The 23,058-nt window shown below is 43.8% G+C and overlaps 2 protein-coding genes and 3 non-coding genes across 5 annotated transcripts in view; 4 read left to right on the plus strand and 1 right to left on the minus strand.

Moving 5' to 3' along the window:
• PARG (poly(ADP-ribose) glycohydrolase) overlaps positions 1 to 758 on the minus strand; it is a 120,640-nt gene extending 119,882 nt beyond the window's left edge. The window contains exon 1 of the mRNA XM_060241053.1: positions 249 to 758. Coding sequence (XP_060097036.1) covers positions 249 to 486 — 238 coding nt within the window. The 5' untranslated portion in view covers positions 487 to 758. The remainder of the gene's footprint in view (positions 1 to 248) is intronic.
• Positions 400 to 22,619, plus strand: TIMM23B (translocase of inner mitochondrial membrane 23 homolog B). Its single transcript, XM_060241052.1, has 7 exons — positions 400 to 1,123; positions 4,443 to 4,501; positions 5,742 to 5,835; positions 7,336 to 7,420; positions 11,665 to 11,723; positions 14,991 to 15,101; positions 22,161 to 22,619. The coding sequence occupies exons 1-7, from the start codon at positions 1,006 to 1,008 to the stop codon at positions 22,274 to 22,276; spliced, it is 642 nt and encodes a 213-aa protein (XP_060097035.1). The 5' UTR covers positions 400 to 1,005; the 3' UTR covers positions 22,277 to 22,619.
• LOC132574537 (small nucleolar RNA SNORA74) lies at positions 4,953 to 5,156 on the plus strand. Its single transcript, XR_009555614.1, has one exon. It is a non-coding gene; the product is annotated as a small nucleolar RNA SNORA74 (small nucleolar RNA).
• Positions 6,694 to 6,898, plus strand: LOC132574538 (small nucleolar RNA SNORA74). Its single transcript, XR_009555615.1, has one exon. It is a non-coding gene; the product is annotated as a small nucleolar RNA SNORA74 (small nucleolar RNA).
• On the plus strand, positions 8,927 to 9,129 carry LOC132574539 (small nucleolar RNA SNORA74). Its single transcript, XR_009555616.1, has one exon. It is a non-coding gene; the product is annotated as a small nucleolar RNA SNORA74 (small nucleolar RNA).
• Positions 22,620 to 23,058: the final 439 nt, after the last annotated feature.

Consider the following 23,058-nt stretch of genomic DNA (forward strand, 5'->3'; position numbering starts at 1 on the left):
ATGACCCCAGAGCAGTGTTCCCTCTGAGCTGACTTAGCGTGAGCTAGCGCACAGATTTTTAGCCTCCAGTTCACACCTTTTTGTCTCAGCTCAGGACAGAGGACCCCCAAAGCACAATCATTTATGCAGGAGCTCACAACTTGAATGCCACTTGCTCACAAAGCAGAATTTTTGCTCGCAAGAGGGAACACTGCCCTCCACCCCCCAAAGAGGCCAAGCACCCCCAGGCGCTGTCGTTCTGCACGGACCTTTGTTCCCCACCGTGCCTGCGGGGCTGCCTTTGCTGCTGCAGCTGCTGGGCCCTCGCTCCCTGTCGGGGGGAGGAGGAGGAGACAGAGGCGGCGGCGGCGGCTGCTGTGTCACTGTCCTATCCCAGCCAGGGGGCTGTCCTTCCTCGGGGCTGCTGCTGGCGGCGGCGGGGGAAGCGAGAAGGGGGTCCAAGCGAATCCTTTTCCTGAGGCTTTCCCCCTCAGGCCCCGCACTCATGCTTGTGTGAGCCCGCCGACCCCCCTCACCGCCCCTTATTTACCTCACAAAGCCCCCCTGCCCCGGTTCTCTAGGGCGAGGCGGTCGGGACAGGCCCCCCAGGCGGGCGAGGGGAAGGCCACGCGGCTCCGTCCCCACATCCTCCTCCCTCAGCTTCGGGCCCAACTTTTTTCCCGCCCTTTTTTTTCTCCCCCCCCCCCTTGCGCGAGCCCCCCCCCCTCCACTCTCTTATTTCCTTCAGGCGGCGGCCCCACCCCCTTCCAGGCAGCGGCGGCGGCCTTCCTTCCGCTTCCGTTGCCCCGCCGAGCCGGAAAGCACGCCCCGGCGTCGTCGTAAAGCGGAAGAGACGGAGCTGGAAGGAGGAAGGCCTCGAGCGCTTTTCGCGACCGACGGCCGCGTGAGGGGGAGGCGGTCGCTTTACGGCAAGCTCGGCCCGCCCGAGAAGAGGCAGAGAGGAGGCAGGGAAGGGCGCGAGGACGAGCGACTGAGGGGCCTTTTCCCCCTCAGAGGTCGGCCGCCATGGAGGGGGCCGCCGCGGCCGGCGGGAATTCGAAAGGCTCCGGCCTGGGGGGCCTCTTCGGCGTCGGGGGAGTCGGCGGGCCGGGCTATTCCCACGCGGACCTGGCCGGAGTGCCCCGTGAGTGCCGCCCGAGGCCTGGCTTCCGTTGCTCTGCGGGGTGAGGGGAGGGGTTAAAAAGGGGGCAGCGCGGGGCTGCCAACTTCCAGGTGGAGCCTGGAGATCTCCCGGGGTGGCCGGTTGAGCCCCAGTCAGGTGCGAGTTCAGGGGCACCTGGAGTTTCAGGGGATGGACTTTCCGGCTCCCTTGGTTGGACGCGAGAAGAAACGACCTTATGGCTAAGGTTAAAGGACTCCGAGATCCACTCAGGCCTGACCAAGGGAGCTTTGGATTCTGTAAGGCTCCTGCCCTGAAACTCTTGCAGGGGTGCATTCAGGGGCGGCCAAACCTGCTTAACGTAAGAGCCACGTAGAATAAACATCAGATTTGAGAGCCACAAGACACAGAAAAATGCTAGTGGGGTGCCGCAGGGCTCAGTACTGGGTCCCATGCTCTTTAACTTGTTCATAAATGATTTGGAGTTGGGAGTGAGCAGTGAAGTGGCCAAGTTTGCAGGTGACACTGAATTGTTCAGGGTGGTGAGAACCAGAGAGGATTGTGAGGAACTCCAAAGGGATCTGTTGAGGCTGGGTGAGTGGGCATCAGCGTGGCAGATGAGGTTCAATGTGGTCAAGTGCAAAGTAATGCACATTGGGGCCAAGAATCCCAGCTGCAAATACAAGTTGATGGGGTGTGAACTGGCAGAGACTGACCAAGAGAGAGATCTTGGGGTCGTGGTAGATAACGCACTGAAAATGTCAAGACAGTGTACGAATGCAATAAAAAAGGCCAACACCATGCTGGGAATTATTAGGAAGGGAATTGATAACAAATCAGCCAGTATCATAATGCCCCTGTATAAATCGATGGTGCGGTCTCATTTGCAATACTGTGTACAATTCTGGTCACCGCACCTCAAAAAGGATATTATAGCATTGTGAAGAGTCCAGAAAAGGGCAACTAGAATGATTAAAGGTTTGGAACACTTTCCCTATGAAGAAAGGTTAAAACGCTTGGGGCTCTTTAGTTTGGAAAAATGTCAACTGCGGGGTGACATGATAGAGGTTTACAAGATTATGCATGCGATGGAGAAAGCAGAGAAAGAAGTACTTTTCTCCCTTTCTCACAATACAAGAACTCGTGGGCATTCAATGAAATTGCTGAGCAGTCGGGTTGGAACGGATAAAAGGAAGTACTTCTTCACCCAAAGGGTTATTAACATGTGGAATTCACTGCCGCAGGAGGTGGTGGCAGCTACAAGCATAGCCAGCTTCAAGAGGGGATTGGATAAAAATATGGAGCAGAGGTCCATCAGTGGCTATTAGCCACTGGGTGGGTGGGTGGGTGGATGGATGGATGGATGGATGGATAGATAGATAGATAGATAATTTTTTTTTGGCCACTGTGTGACAGAGTGTTGGACTGGATGGGCCATTGGCCTGATCCAACATGGCTTTTCTTATGTGACACAGAGTGTTGTACTGGATGGGCCATTGGCCTGATCCAACATGGCCTCTCTTATGTTTGAGAGCCCCAAGACTGGAAGGTAAGCAGGAAGACAAATAGATGAGGGGAGAAGAGGGATGGAAAGAAAGTAACTTTAAATGAATTATCCGAGCTGGTCACTGGGGTTGGGTGAGGGGGCGTCAAAAGTCACACAATATGTGTGAAAGAGCAACATGTGGCTCCTGAGCCACTGTTTGGCCACGCCTGCACTAGGCTAACTGATGCATTTTACATCTGGATTTTTACTATTCTTACACGGTAAAAATCTGGATGTGAAACGCTTTAGTTAGTGTAGTGTGAATGCATCCTTGGCCTCCAAGGTGCCCTAGATTCGAATTGTGCTTTTCTCCTGCAGACTGACAAGGCTGCCTTCCGAAACTGGACTCCTGGCGGCAGAGATCAGTCCCCTTGGAAGAAATGGCAGCTGTATGGCTCCTTCCTCTCTCCCAGGCAATGCTCCTAAATCTCTAAGAACGTCTGAGGTTGCAGTTGGGGAGCCAAGGGAGGAGGCAAACTGGCCTTCCTGTGGTGGCGAAACTGGCCTTCTAGGCGCCTTTTCAAGGTCACTTCATTCTCCTTTGAAAGCTGCTCAGTCATGTGAGCATGAAGGGTGTGAAGCTGAAAGCAACTGTTGCCTACATTTGGGTTTGGCCCAGCGAATATCTAAACCGGTGTTTTGGTGAATGCCTCACTTCCTCCTCCCCACCCCCCGCAATGAGCCTGTCATAAAGAGCAAGAGACAGAGGTGTGATGTTGATTTTGAGCATTGCCAGTTATATTACTGGGGTGGTTTAAAACTAACTGTAATACTTTTATTTTAAAAACTCTTCTCATTTCCTTTATAGAGGAATAAGCTTCCAAGCAGGGAAGCCTGGGTTAGAATATGTGGTCAGGCATTAAAGTAACCATGTGACAGTTACCGTCATAATGGTTGTTTGTATCCTGATGTTGAAAATGGGTGACAGGAATCTGTTAAGAATTCCCTGGAGACGGGGCAGAATAAAAATGAGAGTAACACTAAAACAGAATGTGGTAGTACTTCTGCCATAGTTAAACACAGTACAAGGACATAACTTTGTTATATGTAGACTACATTAAAGAAATGGATCTTTAACTTGGGTGCCCCTCCTAGCCTGATCACATCAGATCTTGGAAGTTAAACAGGGTCAGCCCTAGTTAGTAGTGTTCCCGCTAAGCTGCAGAGTCTTGTGAGCAAAAATTCTACTTTGTGAGCTACTGCATAAATTAATGTGCTCTGGGGTCATTCTTCCTGAGCTAAGGCAAAAATGTGTGAGCCAGAGGCTCAAACTTTGTAAGCTAGCTCACACTAACTCAGCTTAGAGGGAACTCTGCTCCAGAGAATACCATGGGTGTGGCACAGAGCCCAGACAATTGAAAACCTCCTCTGAACATCTCTTGCCTTGAAAAACCTATGAGGTCATTATGAGTCAACTGTGACTTCACCAAAGAAATTATAATACTAGAGAAGTGAGTCCTAATTTGAATCCAAATTAGGGGTTTGAATCTGGAGCTTGATTTCGAAAGACTTCTGAGCATGTGCAAAATTTGCCCACAACTGTTAAAAACTGTTTTAATTCCTGGAATTAAATTCTACAGCATCAACGACATATTAGATAATTGGGTAGTTAGATGTCAAGAGGGATTCCAGTGTTAGCTTGGTTCGTAAAATGACTGTATATCACGTGGTAGTTAAGATAGAATAGATATGTGAAGGATGATAATTATTTTGAACATTTTTTTTTCTGCTGGGCTGGTTTTGCTTGTTTTCAGATTGAGAGAGTAAGTACAACGTATCCCTTTTTCCCTCTTTCAGTGACTGGAATGAGCCCACTGTCTCCGTATTTAAATGTGGACCCCAGATACCTTATACAAGTAAGATATACATGTTATGCTAAACGTCAGATGTTGTTGCTAGGTATTAAGATATTTATTTATAACTCATGTAAAGTTTGTAGGGAGAAGTTATATATGCTGAAAACTGTGCTAGGTGATCTTGGGTCATGTTCTGAAGCTAACTATGAACTGAAGAAGACTACAGATTTATACTCCACCTTTCTCTCTGAATCAGAGACTCAGAGCGGCTTACAATCTCCTGTATCTTCTCCTGTGAGGTGGGTGGGGCTGAGAGGACTCTCACAGCAGCTGCCCTTTCAAGGACAACTCCTGCGAGAGCTATGGCTGACCCAAGGCCATTCCTGCAGCTGCAAGTTGAGGAGTGGGGAATCAAACCCTGTTCTCCCAGATAAGAGTCCGCACACTTAACCACTACACCAGACTCTGGCTTGATGATACAGAAGCCACTGATTCAGATCTGTTTCTAAATGCCAGTGGTAGTCAACTGTCTCTGTCAGTACCATGTCTATGACGGTGTTACACTACTGGGAGATGAAAGTACTGTCCATTCTACCTGTCTGTCACTGTCTCTGTTCTGGAGGCATCTGGCACCAGTATGGGGCAGTACTGTGCTTCACTGAGAGTGTGCTGAGCAGCCAGCATCCTGCTCAGTGCTAGTCTGGAAGCATACACCCGTGGGCAGCAAGTAGTGACTGTTGCATGTTATATGAAAACTGAACAGTTTTCCCTCAATTTAACAAGCATTCTGCAGTTATGACATATGTTTTTCTAAAAGCGGGACTGTTTACTGTTAGCAGTCTGTGTAAAAGACAATATGTTGATGGCTCATTGTAATAATGCACAGACTTCTCATTTGATGTGAAATCTGGGTTTGATCCTACCATTTTGTCCCATCAGCATCTGCACTTTTTTCTGGCACAAGGACCCTTCTGACACAAGATGCAGTCTTAAGATACTGTTGCATTGGTGGAAGGATCCTTACACCAGAGGAACATGCAGCCATTGCTGAAAAGAACTGGTATCTGCAAAACAAGCTTTCCTGAGGGGTTCACCAGCTAGTCTTTCACTTGAATCTTTAATATTTGGCTAAGGGTTACTGAATTTTTGTTGTTGTTGTTTTCTCGTATGATGCAAGTTTTGTAATACTGACCTTTTAATGTAAATGCCAACCTGGGGTAAATAGATGTGAAATGTTGATTATAAACTGAACGGATTCACACATGACTTTGTATTATAGGGATTTTTTATTCTCTTTTAGGACACAGATGAATTTATTTTACCCACTGGAGCTAGCAAAACTAGGGGGAGATTTGAGCTGGCATTCTTTACTATTGGAGGATGTTGCATGACAGGTACAGGGCCTTTATTTACCAATACATGTGGCTGACACTGTTAAAATAATTGAAATTATATCTATGTAGTATTTTGGTCAGAGATGAAATTGTCACATACTGTGTATATCAACCTGGAACTAGTTTGGTGGGAAGGAATCGTTTAAGACTAAAATGAGCAATTCAGAGATGTATTTTGTGCCTAAAGTAAGCAAATATGAATTTACATGCATTCCTCTTAAAGTATTAGTCTGTTGTAACAGTGCTGAATGAGTGATATGCACCTTGAAAGTCAGTGGTACCCAGATGCGTTGATAACCAGGCTTATGAGCTGGACCAGAAGTCTCCAGTGTGGTGTCCATTGGTACTGTGGCACTGATCTGCCACCTTTTTCTGATGCCGGCCAAGTGATTTTTAGAAGTGGGTGGGGCCAAGTAGGGCTTTTTGCCAGCAAGACTTCTGATTGATTGTTGGAGGTCTGATTGGCTGTGCAGATTTTTAAAAATGTAACTTTGGTAGCAGCTGTCACCACAGCATGAAGATCTACACTGGGTTACTGATGTTAAGCTGTGGCAATCATTTTGTGTGGCTGGCTCTGCCTCCTGCGGCAGCCATTTTATTGCTGTGCATGATAGAATTCCAGATGTGCCACAGAATGAAAAAGGTGGAGACCGCTGCTCCAGACTGTCTTCTCTCCCTTTCTCTCCCCCCCCCCCCGCCTTCTTTATTTAAATTAGTATTTCTTCCTTTAAGTTTTTGGTATCCTAACAGTTTAATCATTATACAGTAATTGAAGTGTCTTTGCAACTAGAGTGAATAGTGAACCATTAGCTTCATAATTCAGCAGCAGGCAATTCCCTATAGTGTTTGCCCCTAAATTCCAGCAGTAGTCAGCTGTCTGCCTCAGTACCATGTCAGTAACAGTGTTACACTGCTGGGAGAGCAAGATACTGTCTATTTAACCTGCCTGTTATTGTCTCCGTTTTGGAGACAATGGAGAACAGCATATGGCAGTGTTGTGCTTCTCTTGAGAGTGTGCAGAACAGCCGACATCCTGTTTTGCACTAGAAGGGAAGCATACACGTGTGCAGATCCTAATGATTTCAGCTTACAGTTTAGATTCATTGCTAAAAATACACATTCTTATCAGCAGCTGGCAATATTAAAGGATATAAATGCTACTGAAGAATTCTTGATAGCCTGTGATGTTTCTGATTAGTGTAAGAACAAAGTACAGAGAAATGAATATGCAGATAAGGAAGGGGGAGCATGGACCAACGTGATATCAGCTGAAGCCTCTCGCTCATACACACTCTTAGCTTATGGAATTTCACTGACATTTCTTTGATATAACCGATCCAATGACACAGTTGTACCTACTTCAGTAGAAACTGAAAAGCTGAGATTCATGTAGTGTTTTTTCTTTAGATTTCTTGTTTGTGTTCACAATAGTTTAACCATTTGTAGTGTTTAGTTCTTACTCACTGTGGCTACTAAATCCTTCATGTTCTGCCTTAACAGGAGCTGCATTTGGTGCACTGAATGGCCTGCGGCTAGGTTTGAAGGAGACACAAAGCATGGCTTGGTCCAAGCCTAGAAATGTACAGTAAGTGCATAATTCCAGTAAATACCCTGTAATTTTCCCTCATTGATAGTTGCTCCTTTTTTTGCTCCATTTTAAATAGTTATTGAAAACTCCCCTTAGTGGTTCAGTATTTTTAAAACATTTAGCCTCATATTAGTCCAGTATCTTTAAAATATTTAGGTTCAGTTTGCTAGGTTCCCTTGTATTCTTGCTTGCTGGGAATGGTGGGGTGCGATTATAAAATTTATTCTGGTTAGAAATTGAACTGCTTGCCTGAATGTCTTTCTTGACAAATTAAAGACTTTCTGTGGATACAGTGGTAGATAAGAATCCCTTCCAGCCAGCAGATGGCAGCAGAATGATATCAACCCATGCCGTATTTTCCCTCCTCAGGCGGGGAAGACATATTGAAGGTCACATGATTCAGTCATTCTAGTCTAACTTTCATTCTAAGTTGGAAACTGGATGTTTTCTGTACAACATATCTCAGATGGCCTACAAATAAAACAGCAACAGTACTTTTAAGAACTAAACAAAAAGTGTTTTACAAGCATTAAAATTCAAATATTACTAGTCCTTATAACAAGTTTTTTTGAAAATAGGAAAGTTGATTAAAATATATGAATAGTTCCTAGTGTATGATCCAAATTAAATGCACCTCTCTAAAAATTATTGCCATCAACCTGAGAAAATGGGGTTAGATACATCATAATATCTCACAATAAGAAATACATGTGTTACTAGAACAGATACCACTGTCTACAGTATACACAATGTACATCTGTTCTAACTTACATGTAGGAATTATCTTTATTCTGTAGATTGTCTTACATTTAAAAAAAAACCCTATGCTACGCCTTTTGAGTCTTCCATTTTGGTCATTCCGAAGAGAAAATGCATATTTTTTCAACCCCCTCTTCCTGTTTTTTTCCATGGAAATTTTTTTAAAAGTCTAAGAACTTTTACATACTGTATGTTCTAAGTGTGGAAAACTTTTCCTTAAGAAGCAGGACTGGATCTACATGTTTTCTGAGGGGAGGGGCAAAATTAAAAAAATGACGCCCCCATAAGGGCCATTCTATCTTATGGTCCCATAAAATTCAATGGACTTCATACGCAATTTGGCGCCCCCCTCCATTAGTGCCGGGGGCAAGCACCCCCCTCTGCCCCCCCCCCCCAATCTGGCCCTGTTAAGAAGCATTTGCTTTCATATAAGTTTTGTCCCCTTCTTCTCCCTGTCATTTCTTAAATTTTCTGTGGCAAAAAATTGGGGGGGGTGGTAATTTGGGGAAGTTAGCAGCACACATTGTTCTGTATGCTTGTGCTAGATGAAGCATTTTCATGATACTAGAATGGGTAGGTTCAATAGCTGTTGCTATGCAGAGGAGCTTGTAGTACTAGAAAAAATATAATGAATTGAATTTCTCTCTCCTTGCATTAACTCAGCAACCTGAAGTGTACATCCTCCCTTTCTGTGAGCCAAAGACAGCTACATGCCTTTTGGATCTTAACTTCTTATTCCTAAACACCAGCGGTAGTCAGCTGTCCTTGACACTACCATGTCTGTGACAGTGTTACACAACTGGGAGATAAAAGTACTGTCCACTAGCTGTTTGTCATTGGCTCTGTTCTGGAGGCATCTGACACCAGTGTGGGAGCAGTCTTGTGCTTCTCTGAGAGTGTGCTGAGCAGCCAACACCCTGCTCAGTGCTAGTCTGAAAGCATACACACAAGTACAGCTTGCGATGGCTTTGGAGAACCAGTTTGGTGTAGTGGTTAAGTGTGCGGACTCTTATCTGGGAGACCCGAGTTTGATTCCCCACTCCTCCACTTGCAGCTGCTGGAATGGTCTTAGGTCAGCCATAGCGATTGCAGGAGTGGTCCTTGAAAGGGCAGCTGCTGTGAGAGCCCTCTCAGCCCCGCCCACTTCACAGGGTGTCTGTTGTGGGGGGAGAAGGTATAGAAGATTGTAAACCGCTCTGAGACTCTGATTCAGAGAGAAGGGCGGGGTATAAATCTGCAGTCGTCTTCTTCTTGTCAGTGTAGAATATTTTACTTTTATTTTCATAAAGAAAATGTTCTTTATTTTAAATCTGTGTAACACTACACTATTACGGTCCCGACATTGGCTGTTTATAATGTGCCTAGAGGCCAGTTAACCTGGGTACAATTAACCCATTGATTTATAAATTTTTATTGGTGCTAGGGCTCAAGGGTAGACTATTAACTCTGTGGTCAGTGAAAATGGACCCTCTGTGCCCTTTATTATTCCTAAAGATTCATATTACAACACTGGAAAGATAAAAGCCTACCTCTGGTAAATCACTGAATTCAGGACCTTAAAACTCTTACCAGTATTTGAATGCATGGCATATAGATGGCAGTTGCACATGGACTTGTGTTTAGATATAGTTAGTTGTACCTTGCCACCATTAGTATTAATATGTTCATAGCTTACAGCTTAGTGAGGATATTGCTTTTAAATGTTTTTATGTTACAAATTGCCATTTCGCCTATGTCACCTTGAGTCTCCTTTGGCAGGGAGGGCAGGGTATAAATTAATAAATATTTGGAAACCATTTATAGAAAGTTATATATCTAGAGTCAGGCCAAGTCTCACGGTTTCATTTAATGATTTTTATTTTTTTGTAAACCCCATCTTGACTTCTACTTTGGTGTGTGAGAGAGGCAGGGTATTAAAGCATTAAGCTTTAAAGCATATGTTTAGAGTTTGTATGTTAAAACCTTTGGTCTATCTTTGAGAGAATTTCCACTCTGACAAGCATGCCTTTGCAAACCCATATTAAGCTTATTTAGTTGCACTCATGTTTGGAAAATTATTTATGTTAAGCTCATGCATAAACTTTTAGGAACCAGTTGTGGATAGAAATATTTCTTCATTCCTGAGGGACCAAATTTGGCCCTGAATTTGTGGTGTTCTGATTAACCGTGCTTGTTTTTCAAATGGATACATAAAACCAAAATTGCTTTTGTTTGGACAGCAGTCGATACTTTATAAAGTTTTGTATCCCATGAAATTTCCTCTGTTCAGAATTATCCAGTTTAATGAACTGAAAATGGATAAGCAAATCATGATTCATGACCAAATTCCAGAATGACAAGGAGGGTAGGGAACAGTTGGTCTCGATTTCACAAATGAAGCCTTTTTTAAAAGTTGAAACTTCTAAAGTAGTTTATGGGAAGGCACAGGAGTTGGATTTTAAATGAGAAAGAAAGTTAAAAACCCCTCTGGGCTCACCCAGATACTCATATGTTATCTATTTAAATTCCAGGCCATGTTTTTTGCTTTTTGTTTTTGCAGTACTACAGATGATGGCCTGCAGAAAAATCTGTGGTTCCATTTTCATGAATCAATATTGTGGCCAGTATACTTTTCGAGAGAAGGTTGAAACATGACAGTGTGTTGATATCAGTCTTTTTGGATAGCTCAGAAACTAAAGAGAAGACTCTGGTGGTGAACAGATGATGGCCTTTTGCATCCCAGTTGGCGCCATTTCTACTAGTTTTACTCTTTTATGTCTTTGGCAATCACTTTCCCAAAATCTGTGCTAAAGTACTCAAATCTGCAAAACCCTGATTATTTTATCATGGCTAACTTAAACAATTATCTGCAAATGATTGATTTTTCACAATTCCAAAAGTATTGGATATTGGCTACATAGGCCTTTGGATTGTGACAGTAAAGTACCACCAGCTGGCTTAATGCATGCAGAAGCTGAAAAAAATAGTTAAGGGAGTAGTTCCTGTAAAATTTCACTTGTCCCTTCAAATCCAGTTGTTACACTGTAAAACTTGGATGAAGGGCTTGTAGAAATCAATTTCATTCAGACATCACTTTTATCATTTGTTACCTCTTTGGTTTAGTAGTTAAGACTGGCGGACTCTAATCTGGAGGACTGGGTTTTATTCCCCAGTCCTCCACATGCAGCCAGCTGGGTGACCTTGGGTCAGTCACGGTTCTCTCAGAGCTGTTTTCTCAAGAGCAGTTCTCTTAGAGCTCTCTCAGTCCCACCTACCTCGCAGGATGTCTGTTTGGAGAGAAAGGGAAGGATATTATAAGTTGCTCTGAGACTCCAAGTGAAGGGCAGGGTATAATTCTAACTCTTCTTATTATGAAATACAAAAAATAAGCTCTGTAACAGAAGATATTAAATAGCACGATGGCATGTGATGTCTTTAGACCTACAATTTGTACTTCACTGAGTGCAGTTATTCTTTATATCTCTCTTTCATATTACTTGCAGGATTTTAAACATGGTGACAAGGCAAGGAGCGTTATGGGCCAATACTCTTGGATCTTTAGGTAAGTAAGCTTGTTTTGTAATCCAGACCTAATTGACAGAGTTTCAGCATCATCATGGTAGCCTAGAGTCACTAAGGTTAATTTCTCCATAAATCTGAAAGTCTGAAAAATTAAAGATGGAAGTTCCATCTAGTGGTTTGTTTTTGACAACCCAATGGACTGCATTACAGAACATAAGATACCTTGAAGACCTGACAACTGACTCTCTCACCAAGCCCTTTAAATGAGATTCAGAGGCCTGAAAGATAATTACTTGCCAGAGAGGGCTAAACTTTTCGGAAAGACATTTTTTAACTGTCTGTACCAGAATCATTAAGATCGCCTCACGCAGGAAAGATTGCCACTTGAGCTCAAAGGTCCCCAAAGTTCAAGATTCCAATGTTCCAAGTGATATATTAACAGATGCTTTGCAGCTGTGTTTGTTTTCTTGAGTAACCTTTCCCTGTTTGTTCCAGTCCTATACCCTGACCTGTTTTAGTGGCAAGTTTGCAAACTGCTAGAAAACTTGACGTGGTTTGGTGATTAGAAATCTGGTGCTCTGGTGCGGGGAGAGGCACCCTGATAAAAAAAGACCCACTGAGCTATCACTATTACAGTTTCAGTAGAAAACGAAGAGTGTTTTATTCAAAGGAAATTTAATAGTATTAAAACAGTGGCCGATTAGGGGAGGGACGGTGGCTCAGTGGTAGAGCATCTGCTTGGGAAGCAGAAGGTCCCAGGTTCAATCCCTGGCATCTCCAAAAAAGGGTCCAGGCAAATAGGTGTGAAAAACCTCCGCTTGAGTCCCTGGAGAGCCGCTGCCAGTCTGAGAAGACAATACTGACTTTGATGGACCAAGGGTCTGATTCAGTAGAAGGCAGCTTCATATGTTCATATGTTCATTTTGTATTTCTCAGCACCTTTCAAATAGCAATAAAAATGATCTGAAATTTTTGTATGCTCATTTTTTACCTATTATATCGACTCCAACATGATGACTTCTCTGTTTATTATTTGAAAACAGTGCAGGTCATTTCTTTTTGGATCCACAACTTAGCATCCTTAGAGAGCAGCGTAGAATAGTATTATTAGTGTTTTAATATTCCTGATCCTTAGTTTAATAGCTGTTAGTTCCACTTCATATTTGTCGTGCACTTTTGTATTCCTTGTCCACTTGGCCAATGTGGTTAAAATCGATCCTTAGACCCATCAATAACAAGACAGCTCAGGGAGATTTCAGTTTTCCATCAGAAAACTCAGTGCTGCTGTTTGTCTGTTCCATTTGGAAAATCCTTAACTACAGATCAGGAGTATCCGGGGTGATTTTGGAGCTATGCATACCACTTTTTCTGACATTACAGAGCCTTATTTGGCATCCCTGTTTAAATCCCCGTTCATTTGGAAAGGATAAGCATTTGGTAATTTAAAAACAGATTCTCTCATTTGCCCAATGTGATGGCACGTGGTATCTTTTAGTGTGTTCCACTGAATTCCTCACCATTGCTGACTATCGTTTTTGCCTTTGCTCCCCGTTCAGTCCTTATCTTCTCATAGCTGGTATCAAGCCACACCCCTTTCCACAGTGCAGTCATTTCATTGCTTCCGTTTGTCTTTACGGTAGCAGCTGTGGAAATACCCCGTTCAGCTAACAGCACATAGCATTCCTTTGTTTCCCACCAGCTGGCTTTGTTCGTTTGTTTGTTTTCAGAGGGGTCTGTTTATCATTTTTTTCCAAAAATAATTGATAGCGAGCGGGAGCTCCACAGGAACTCGCTGTTTTGCTATTTGAGATCTGACCACTTCTGCTGTGATGTCTTTTAAAAGATTCCACTTGTCTAAGAACTCTTTTTATACAGCAGCACACTTTCAGGTTTGGGCCCAGCAATGTCACAGTGCTCTACTGCAGAAGTAGTATTATTGAGCTGAATTGTGCTGTAAAAAAGCCAAGATTGTGATTGGCGGGCATCCAGAATGTCAAGTGGGGTTTCTGTGGGTTTTTTAAAACACATTGGACAGAATGAATAGCAGACCCCCCCCCATGTTAAAATGCTTTTGAATTCTTCAGATTTAAAACAGGTTTGCCATGTTGCGCATGAGGTTTCTGTTTGTCTTTGGGTGCACGATCTGGTTCTGGTTCTGCCTTCTCCAAAGCCCAGTGCAGTGTAAGAGATCAATCTTGCTCTGTATTCTCACTGCATGAGTTAGAGAGCAGGATTGCTTTTTTTCACGCTGGACAAGATCCCCCGTGCCTCCCAGTTGTGCGGAGGAGTTGTGTGTTGGGCTCCATGCTGGGTGTCTGAGAGGAGGCACATTTGCCATTGGTGACCTGATCCGTAAAAACCTCCTAATCTTGTCTGAAATGAGGACATGGCATCAGCAGGTGATTGGAGTCTAGGCGTAGACTCAAAGTGTTTCTTATCTTCAAATGCAATAATACCTTTGGGGGGGGGTCATGTTGGGGCACTGCAGAATACAGACCCTTGTTGCATCCTTTTTTTTACAAGCTCCAAATTAGAGTAACTTCAAATCCTGAACTGCCTGCTACCCTAATTTAGCCTCACAAATTCATTAATAGACCCCTGTCGTCTCACATCCATATTAGTCATTTTTAGGCTACAAGGGCAGGAAGCAAGGCTTTTTTTGTAGCAGAAACTCCTTTGCATATTAGGCTATACCCGCCTGATGTAGTCAGTCCTCCAAGAGCTTACAGGGCTCTTCTTACAGGGCCTACTGTAAGCTCTTGGAGGATTGGCTACATCAGGGGGTTGTGGCCTAATATGCAAAGGAGTTCCTGCTACAAAAAAAAAGCCCTGTAGGGAAGTATTGACTCTTGTACAAATCTCCCTGCCCAATTATCACAATTTTTGTTCTCTGTAGGCAACTTGCAGAGTGGGTAATTTCAAGTCCGATTCCCTTAACAACACTAACAAACACAGACCCCAATTTGTGATTTTTTTTAATCTGCTAAAGACATTTCCATGACTCTACATACCAACTTACTGCCCACTTTCTCTATATTTAGGACTGCTTGCCTTTCCATTTTTGTCTGATAATATCTGCTTAGAGCAAACGAAAGCTTACATTCTAAATAAAACTTAGTTGGTCTTAAAGGTGCAACTTGTCTACTGCTTCGTTCTGTTGCTTCAGACCAACACGGCTGCCCACTTGGATCTATCCCTTAGAAAGGAGATCACTCGAGAGCAGAATCTTACTGGGCTTATTTGCCCAATTTTTCCTTATTGTGATTTATTTCATGTTGTTGGACTAACAATGCGACTTCCATTCCAGCACTGCTGTATAGCGCATTTGGAGTTATCATAGAGAAAACACGAGGCGCAGAAGATGATCTGAACACAGTGGCTGCTGGGACCATGACGGGAATGCTATATAAAAGCACAGGTACGTTGGGGAAAGACCTCCTTATTACCCGAATCAGTTGCTGAAATACTTCATGTTCTGTCTACAGGCTTTTCCGACAACATCGTGTTTGTTTTTAATTTTACAAACTAGGCACAACGTGGAAGCCACGTCTCAATCTCCTGTATTCACCCAGGAAATTGTATGTAGAAGTTGTACCTGAAGCCCAACATGCCAAATGCCTTAATGGTCATTAGGCAAAATTTGGCTGTATACCTTTTTATTAATGGTGATGGAAATTGGCATTGAGGGCTAAAAGCCAGGTATTTTGGGGAAAAGTACTTTCTGGAACAGAAAACTGCAGGCAGGAATAAGAAAATGCAGAAGTCTTGACTGGAGTTATAGTTGGTTGGATCCCAACAGTAGCATCGGGCAGAGGAAGTGGGGGGTAACTTTTTGCCAAGTCCCCCACAGCAGCGCAGACCCCCTGCTTTTCCTAGAGGCTCCAGGAGCAGGCATTTCATAGAGATCAGTGGGCTGCAATGGGGGAGGGGGAGTGCTTTCCATTAGTGTATCATTGGGACCCAACTCAGTAGGTTGAGACTGATTTTTAAATAACCAACTTTGGCATTGAGTTAATTTGGTCTTTTAAAAGGCAGAAAAATACAGACAGGGTATGTGAACTAAAGTGGACTTGTTTGTTTAGTCCTTTACCTTAACGGTTACCCAGATTCTTAAATTACATGCGGTCAGGGCTTTTTTGGTAGCAGGAACTCCTTTGCATATTAGGCCACACACCCCAACGTAGCTAATCCTCCAAGAGCTTGCAGGGCTCTTATTACAGGGCCTACTGTAAGCTCCAGGAGGGTTGGCTACATCGGGGGGGGGGTGCCCTAATATGCAAAGGAGTTCCTGCTACCAAAAAAGGCCCTGTATGTGGTATATAATAATCTGTTCTGACAAAGAACGGAACACCGGAGTATGTGGCATTAACAGTGCATAGAGAGTTCTCTGGCTCTGTATGCAGAATTGAGGTTGAGTATACATACAGTACCCCCAAGAACTACAGCTGCAGATTAAAACAAATAGATATGCAAACTTTTGAAAGCAAAATGCACTAAAAGCATTGCACACCTTTAGGTTACATACAGTACAAAGATTTCTGCCAAGGGGAATGCAACTGATGATACAGCTTGGAGTCAGGAAAACAGTGGGAATGATCAAGAAATCTTAGAGCAACATTTAGGTGCAGACAGTAATAGCTAGTAGAGGAATGGATGGATTTATTGCTTGGTACAAAAAAAAAGAGCCCTGTGGCGCAGAGTGTTAAAGCTGCAGTACTGCATTCCTAGGCTCTGCTCACGACCTGAGTTCAATCCCCGGCGGAAGCTGGGGTTTCAGGTAGCCGGCTCGAGGTTGACTCAGCCTTCCATCCTTCTGAGGTCGGTAAAAGGAGTACCCAGCTTGCTGGGGGGAAAGTGTAGATGACTGGGGAAGGCAATGGCAAACCACCCCGTAAAAAGTCTGCCATGAAAACATTGTGAAAGCAACGTCACCCCAGAGTCGGAAACGACTGGTGCTTGCACAGGGACACAAGCATTAAAACTCTGAAAATATTAAGACCAGTTAAGAAAGCAGGAACTCAGTACATATTGTAGCCCAGGTTTATGTTTAAGTCATCATAGCTTTTACTTGCTTGAACTTCTACCCAATAGTACACCTTGAATGTTCTCCAGTTCTAGCTCGGTCAAGCTGTTATCACGAGCAATGAAGCCATTTGTTCAGTTTGTTTAAAGATTTCTTACGTTTCAAGATTCCAAATGGCAGGTTGGTTTTGCTGGACTTTATTGTGACAGTCGCTGCTGCGATTCTTATCCTAGCCAAGTGCCATTAGAATGAATAATTACACTTGTACCTGGGCCGTGTTTTGAGATTAGAGATCCCTTAGAAACAAATCGATTGAGAAGAACTGAACAACCTCAGAGCGCTTGAAGTGCATGAATCCAGGGAAAGGAAAATACATCCTAATTCTGGAGCATGCTTCTGTGGAAAGTTACCTCCTGCCTACTCAAAACCTGCTATTCTTCCAGCTTTCTGCTTTTAGAAACTTTGACTGTATCAATTTTAACTCTCAGTTTGACAGCTTTCTATGTCTACACTAGCGTTAGGGTTGCACTATACAAAGTAATTCACGTTGTTTGGTTTAAATTATTAGGGACTTCAATCTATATTACTGCTTATAGCTTTGCTGTAAGAAGGATCCTCACTAACTGGGCCCCTTGGTGCAGAGTGTTGAGCCACAGTATTGCAGTCCGAGCTCTGCTCACAACCTGAGTTCGATCCCAGCAGAAGCTGGGTTCAGGTAGCCGGCTCCAGGTTGACTCAGCCTTCCATCCTTCTGAGGTTGGTAAAATGAGTACCCAGCTTGCTGGGGCGGGGAAGTGTAGATGACTGGGGAAGGCAATGGCAATGGTAAATAAATCTGCCCAGAAAACGTTCTGATGTGCGTCACCGCATGGGTTGATAATGACCCAGTGCTTGCACAGGGAACTACTTTTACCTTTAGGATCCTTACTATGTAATTTTGCATCATTGAACATGTCATGTGAAAACTTAAGCTTTGCTTCAGTTCTGTTTTTAGATTTCTCTTCTGCAGCCCTAATCCTGTTGAATGTCCCGATTCACTTTGTGTGATTTGCCTTGAATCCAAGTGAGAAAGGTGGACTACAAATAAGTTTTTATAAACTGTGAACAATTCACTGAATAGTGGTTCTGTTCAGCTTTTGCCCTTACCCTTATATCAACTATTTTTTAAAAGTTTGGTTTTTGAAGGGCAATTGAAAACATAATGAAATAGAGCACACTGCCCTTTACACAAATGGTGTAATCTTGGTTTCATGGAATGTTTGAGTGCAAACAAATGGTGGTGAGTTGACCAAGAGGCCACCTCTCCTGAATATGTGGAGTCCCTCATATAATGCAGCAGATTGCTTCCCCTACATTTGCTAGTGAGAGGCACTGAGCTCTCAGAAGTACCTGTTGGGCATGTTCAGTCTTCAGACCTGAGTAAATTCTCAGCTGCTGAAATTGTTTTCCCTGTTCTGCATGTTGTAACACCCGCATGCACACGTGTCCTATGTGCATTCACTGCGTCATAATTGCCTTGTAGGGCTTGAAAGATGGGGAGAGAGTTTTGACCATGTTGCTATTTTGGGACCTGTATTCTCATTTGGAAGTGTCCTACCTCAAGGAGTGAATTCCATCCAAAAGGCTACAGTTCAAAGAACGCTTTCCCTGGGAGTAGCTCCATTAAACAAAATGGGACTTGTTTCCAAGTAGATCAGCTTAGGACTGCTCCTAAACCATAAGACCCTTCAGTTTAGGACTCTTGAAATCCATTTTGGGAAGCAGCAGTCTTGCATTGTGTTGAGATTCACTTTCACCTTGGCCCAGACAAGTAAACCAGCTCAGCTAGGATTTATCAAATCGGTTTTTATCCAACTGCATCACACCATTTTTACATACAAAAGTTTTCTGCATTAAAATGCTTTCAGATGTATCTTACAAACTTCTGTGTCATGAGGGCAATACTCGGCCAAGAGATTGTAAACATCAACCAGCCGGCCGTTATTGGAAGATGTGTGGATTTTCCCCATGCCCCCGCCTCCTAACACTCCCTTTGGAACAGTGGATCATTGAGCTCAGATGAACAAATACCCATGGAGTTTGGGGCCTACAGTGAGAAGCAGAGAGGAGGCGAAATCCCCCTACCCCCTCTTCTACAAATAGGGCTTTTTTTTTAGCAGGAACGCACAAGAACACCAGTCCGGCTGGCTTGGTGTCAGGGGGTGTGACCTAATATGCAAATGAGTTCCTGCTGGGCCTTTTCTATAAGAGCCCTGCCTACAAGTGTAGCTCCACTGACTGAAAAAAGCATGGTGGATTCTTCTTTCCCTGCAGTCCCCCTGCCACACATGTTCCACAGCTCCAGAAATTATAGTTCTGAGAGGTCAGCAGACACCATTGTGGGGAGGCAAATGCGTAGAAAATTTGCACCTGAAACATGTTGTGAATTCATTTGCATATTAGGCCACACTGCCTGATATCACCATTGTTTTGCACAGGGCTTTTTTGTAGAAGCCCAACAGGAACTCGTTTGCATATTGGGCCACACCCCCTGACATCACCATTGTTTCACACAGGGTTTTTATATAAAAACGGCCAGCAGGAACTCATTTGCGTATTAGGCCACACCCCCTAACACCACCATTGTTTCACACGGCTTTTTTGAAAAAGAAGCCCAGCAGGAACTCATTTGTGTATTAGGCCACTGCATTCCTGCTCAAAAAAAAGCCCTGGTTATTGATGATAGTATTTTCTGAGGTCCCTATTGCTTATAATTACAGAGTCAGGAAAGTGAGCACTTCTGCAGATGTAATTTATAGGAAATGGGCTATACTTGTGTTGCAAAAGCACCTAGGTTCTGTGCTTACACAAATAGTTACTCACATATTCATTTTGATATCAACATTGTTAGGGTATTTCTACAACAATTAATCTAAACGTTTTTATGTGTGCAAGCCAAGACACCCGGATTCTTCTTTTTGTAGAACTTCGTTACATCTCAGGGTTGAGCCATGTAATTAAATGTGCCACATAATAGCCACAAGCATTTCCGTGGATGGCAGGCAGAGTCCTAGCCCTGTAAAATGTGTAGGTGTTTGACTTCACGCTTATGATTCATCACGGGGGTGGGGGGGGGAGAGGAGGCATGCTTTCATTGGCAGTCAGAAACATCTCTTCTTATAAATTAAAACTTTAAAAAGGAAAACAATAACATGTGAAGTGGTTCCTGGAAAAACCAACATCAGTGCTTAATTTGCGGGAAGGCCTGGACGTGTTTTGAAGATGAAGACCTAACCCTGAAACCAGACTCTTCCATGCCATAAATTAGTTGGATTTTTTTTTTTATTGACTATGTTAAGACTCAGGGCTTTTTTTTTTTAGCAGGACTGCAGTTCCAGCTGGCTTGGGATCAGGGGGTGTGGCTTAATATGCAAATAAGTTCATACTGGGCTTTTTCTACAAAAAGGCCACGTATAAAATGGTACTGTCAGGGGGTGTTGCCTGATATGCAAATGAGTTCCCGCTGGGCTTTTTCTACCTGAAAAGCCCTAAGATTTCAGTAAAACATGTCCTGAGTTACTAGAGCATGTTTCTTATAATCTTGGGGTGGGGGGTGAGAGGCAGTAATGAAGGGGTGAATGGTCAAAGGCTGAAACGTAACCTCCACTTGCAAAGACTGTATGCTTTGGAAAACCACTTGATTGGGGTCCATAGTGGGGGCAGCTGTGCCTTTTGGTAGTGCTGGCTGGTTTCTCAGCAACGCCTGGTGGGCTGCCGTAGAAAGTGAGCTACTGGACTAGATGGGTGCCAAGCTCACATGAGTCCTAGGGTACCAAAGAACCTCGGGCAAGCTTGGTCGGGTCATGTAATAAGTAAATTTGGACTTCCGGTGGCTCAGCATTCTGAAAAGATTGGGATTCATGGGTCCAAATAAATTGTGCACATTTAGCAAACTCTGAAAGGTTTGCTCTTAGATATTTCAGTCTACCAGCATAGGCCATGTTTCTAGTCTGCCTCTGTGTATCTTAGTGTGTCTGCGTATGTCACAGAGTGATAATGACAGACGCTTGTTTTGTGAGACTTGCTGAGGTCAGGCCGCTATCCAAGGCTAGCAGAATTCTGTTTGCAGGGTGGGAGGCATACTTTACCCTATCATTTGATAAACAGAACTGGAAGGACAGGAAATTTTGAATATGTTCGGGGGAAATGCGCCAAAACATCCTTGAACTAGCAACCCAGCTTTGTTGCCAGATGCAACTACTTGCTCCTGGGTTTTGTAGAACATAAATATGTATTAGTACTTATTTGACCAGATCAGATGGATGTTGGGCTACAGAATTTCAGGCCAGGGAACAGACTGTTGTTTCACAGAAAGTTTGTCTGACCAACATGGGATATTGGTCAGTGGAAAGCAGTCAGTTTCAGCTAACCTCGTCTTTTAATAGTATCTGTCATACTGCATGACTTTGAGTGGTGTTTGGGGTCACTAGATTGTTATTTGAAACACTGCTGCCTGACTTTAACTTACAATTGGTTGGATCTTAAGTGATTTGAAAATTAACTGCTTAAATTTCAGTTTAATCATGGCATGTTAGGGTAGATCTAATCGAACTGGAGAAGGGTGTGTGTAGAAATGAAATACTCTTATCGGCTGCAGTGTAGGGCAAGGGTGTCAGTCATGCAGTCCAGGGGCCGAATCAGGCCCTTCCATCCTTCTGAGGTTGGTAAAATGAGTACCCAGCTTGCTGGGGGGAAAGCGTAGATGACAGGGGAAGGCAATGGCAAACCACCCTGTAAAAAGTCTGCCGTGAAAATGTTGTGAAAGCAATGTCACCCCAGAGTCAAAAACGACTGGTGCTTTACCTTTATGTAAATTTTATAAAGCACACAAACACAAATACTTTTTTTTAAAAAAAAGCTTAAAACATTAGCTCTTCTTGATCTTAAAGTGCTTCTTCCTATTTCTCCCATGGGATCCAGGGAATGGGGCAAAGGAAGCTCTGGCTCTTTCCTTCCTTCTCCAGGGGACCAGGAGGGGGAGGAGCCTCAGCCAATACAAGGAAGAGAGGCTTGGCTCAGTAGCTCTGCTATGTGATTGAAAGAACCTGGCAAAGCAAGCTCCCCCCAAGGTAGGAGCCTCAGCCAATGCAGAAAATAGAGGCTTCACTCTGTAATTCCTGTGCAAGAGAGCAGAAGAAAGCAGCTGACAGCCAGTTGCTTGGGGGCCTAATTGGGCCCCTGGGGCCGCATGTTTGACACCCTTGTTTTAGAGTTTTAAAAAACTAGAAGAGATGCTACTGTAGATACCACTGTCTATTATATCTTTCATCCTTGCACAAGCAGGGTGCAGTAAGTGTGCAGAGATGTTCTAGCTTCTTTTCATACATTGGAGTTACCGAAGCTCCAGTAGTGCAGAGCCTAAAGACTTACTTCTCACTGGCACATCACTCACTTTCCCTTTGCATTCTCCTACAGGTGGACTGCGTGGGATAGCAAGAGGTGGCATTGCAGGACTGACGCTCACCAGCCTCTACGCGCTCTATAACAACTGGGAGCACATGAAGGGTTCAGTGCTGAGGCAGTCCCTCTGAGCAGAGCTGAGAACTGCATCTCCTCCTGTATAGTGCAATCAGACTTGTGTCCCTTCTTGTGTATAGCATGGCGTGGAACGGACACGGATAGACTGCAGAAAATCTCACTGTGACAACACCATTACCACAACTCACCACATCCTTTGAGCTGACAGGCTACAGGCGTTGGCTGCGAAGGAGGGAGCGTAGCTGTCAGATTCAAGGTTCTGTCTCCACGGCATGTTCACTTTTGTTTGGGCCAGTTATTGCATTAACCTGGGCCACATAAACCATCTCTTCAGTGCTATCAGGCTTCTGTGTGGTAGTATCAGTGCTGTATTTGAATAAAGAATGTGTCCTTGAAGATATTTTCCCACTTTTCTAAACCCTTGTTCAGTGACAGATCAGAAAATACTTCCATGTTACCGGCGTACTCTTCTTTAGCTGGGGGTGGAAATCACTGATATTTTTCCTACTCTATTTGTAGTCCTTGACTTGAAGTCAGCTGTTGTGGGGAAAAGTGGGGGTGGCAGTGCCAATCTGGCATCTAGCTCACCCTCTGTAGCTCATTAAGATTTATGAGCTTTTGTAATACCATCTTGTTTGCTGGACCACCCACTGTAATATACAGAATTTAACGTTCTTCCCCACATAAAATATTTAACATTGCAAAAGTTCAAAGTGCTCCAGTCGAGGATTCTCCGGAAAAATTAGGACTGTCTACCTCAGTTTAGAGTGTTAATTGTCCTTCAACGTTTACAAGACTGTCTGCAGCAACATAACATGTATCTCTTCAATTGGGT

The sequence above is a fragment of the Heteronotia binoei genome, chromosome 6 (genome assembly GCF_032191835.1).
Source record: "Heteronotia binoei isolate CCM8104 ecotype False Entrance Well chromosome 6, APGP_CSIRO_Hbin_v1, whole genome shotgun sequence".
NCBI lineage: Eukaryota > Metazoa > Chordata > Lepidosauria > Squamata > Gekkonidae > Heteronotia > Heteronotia binoei.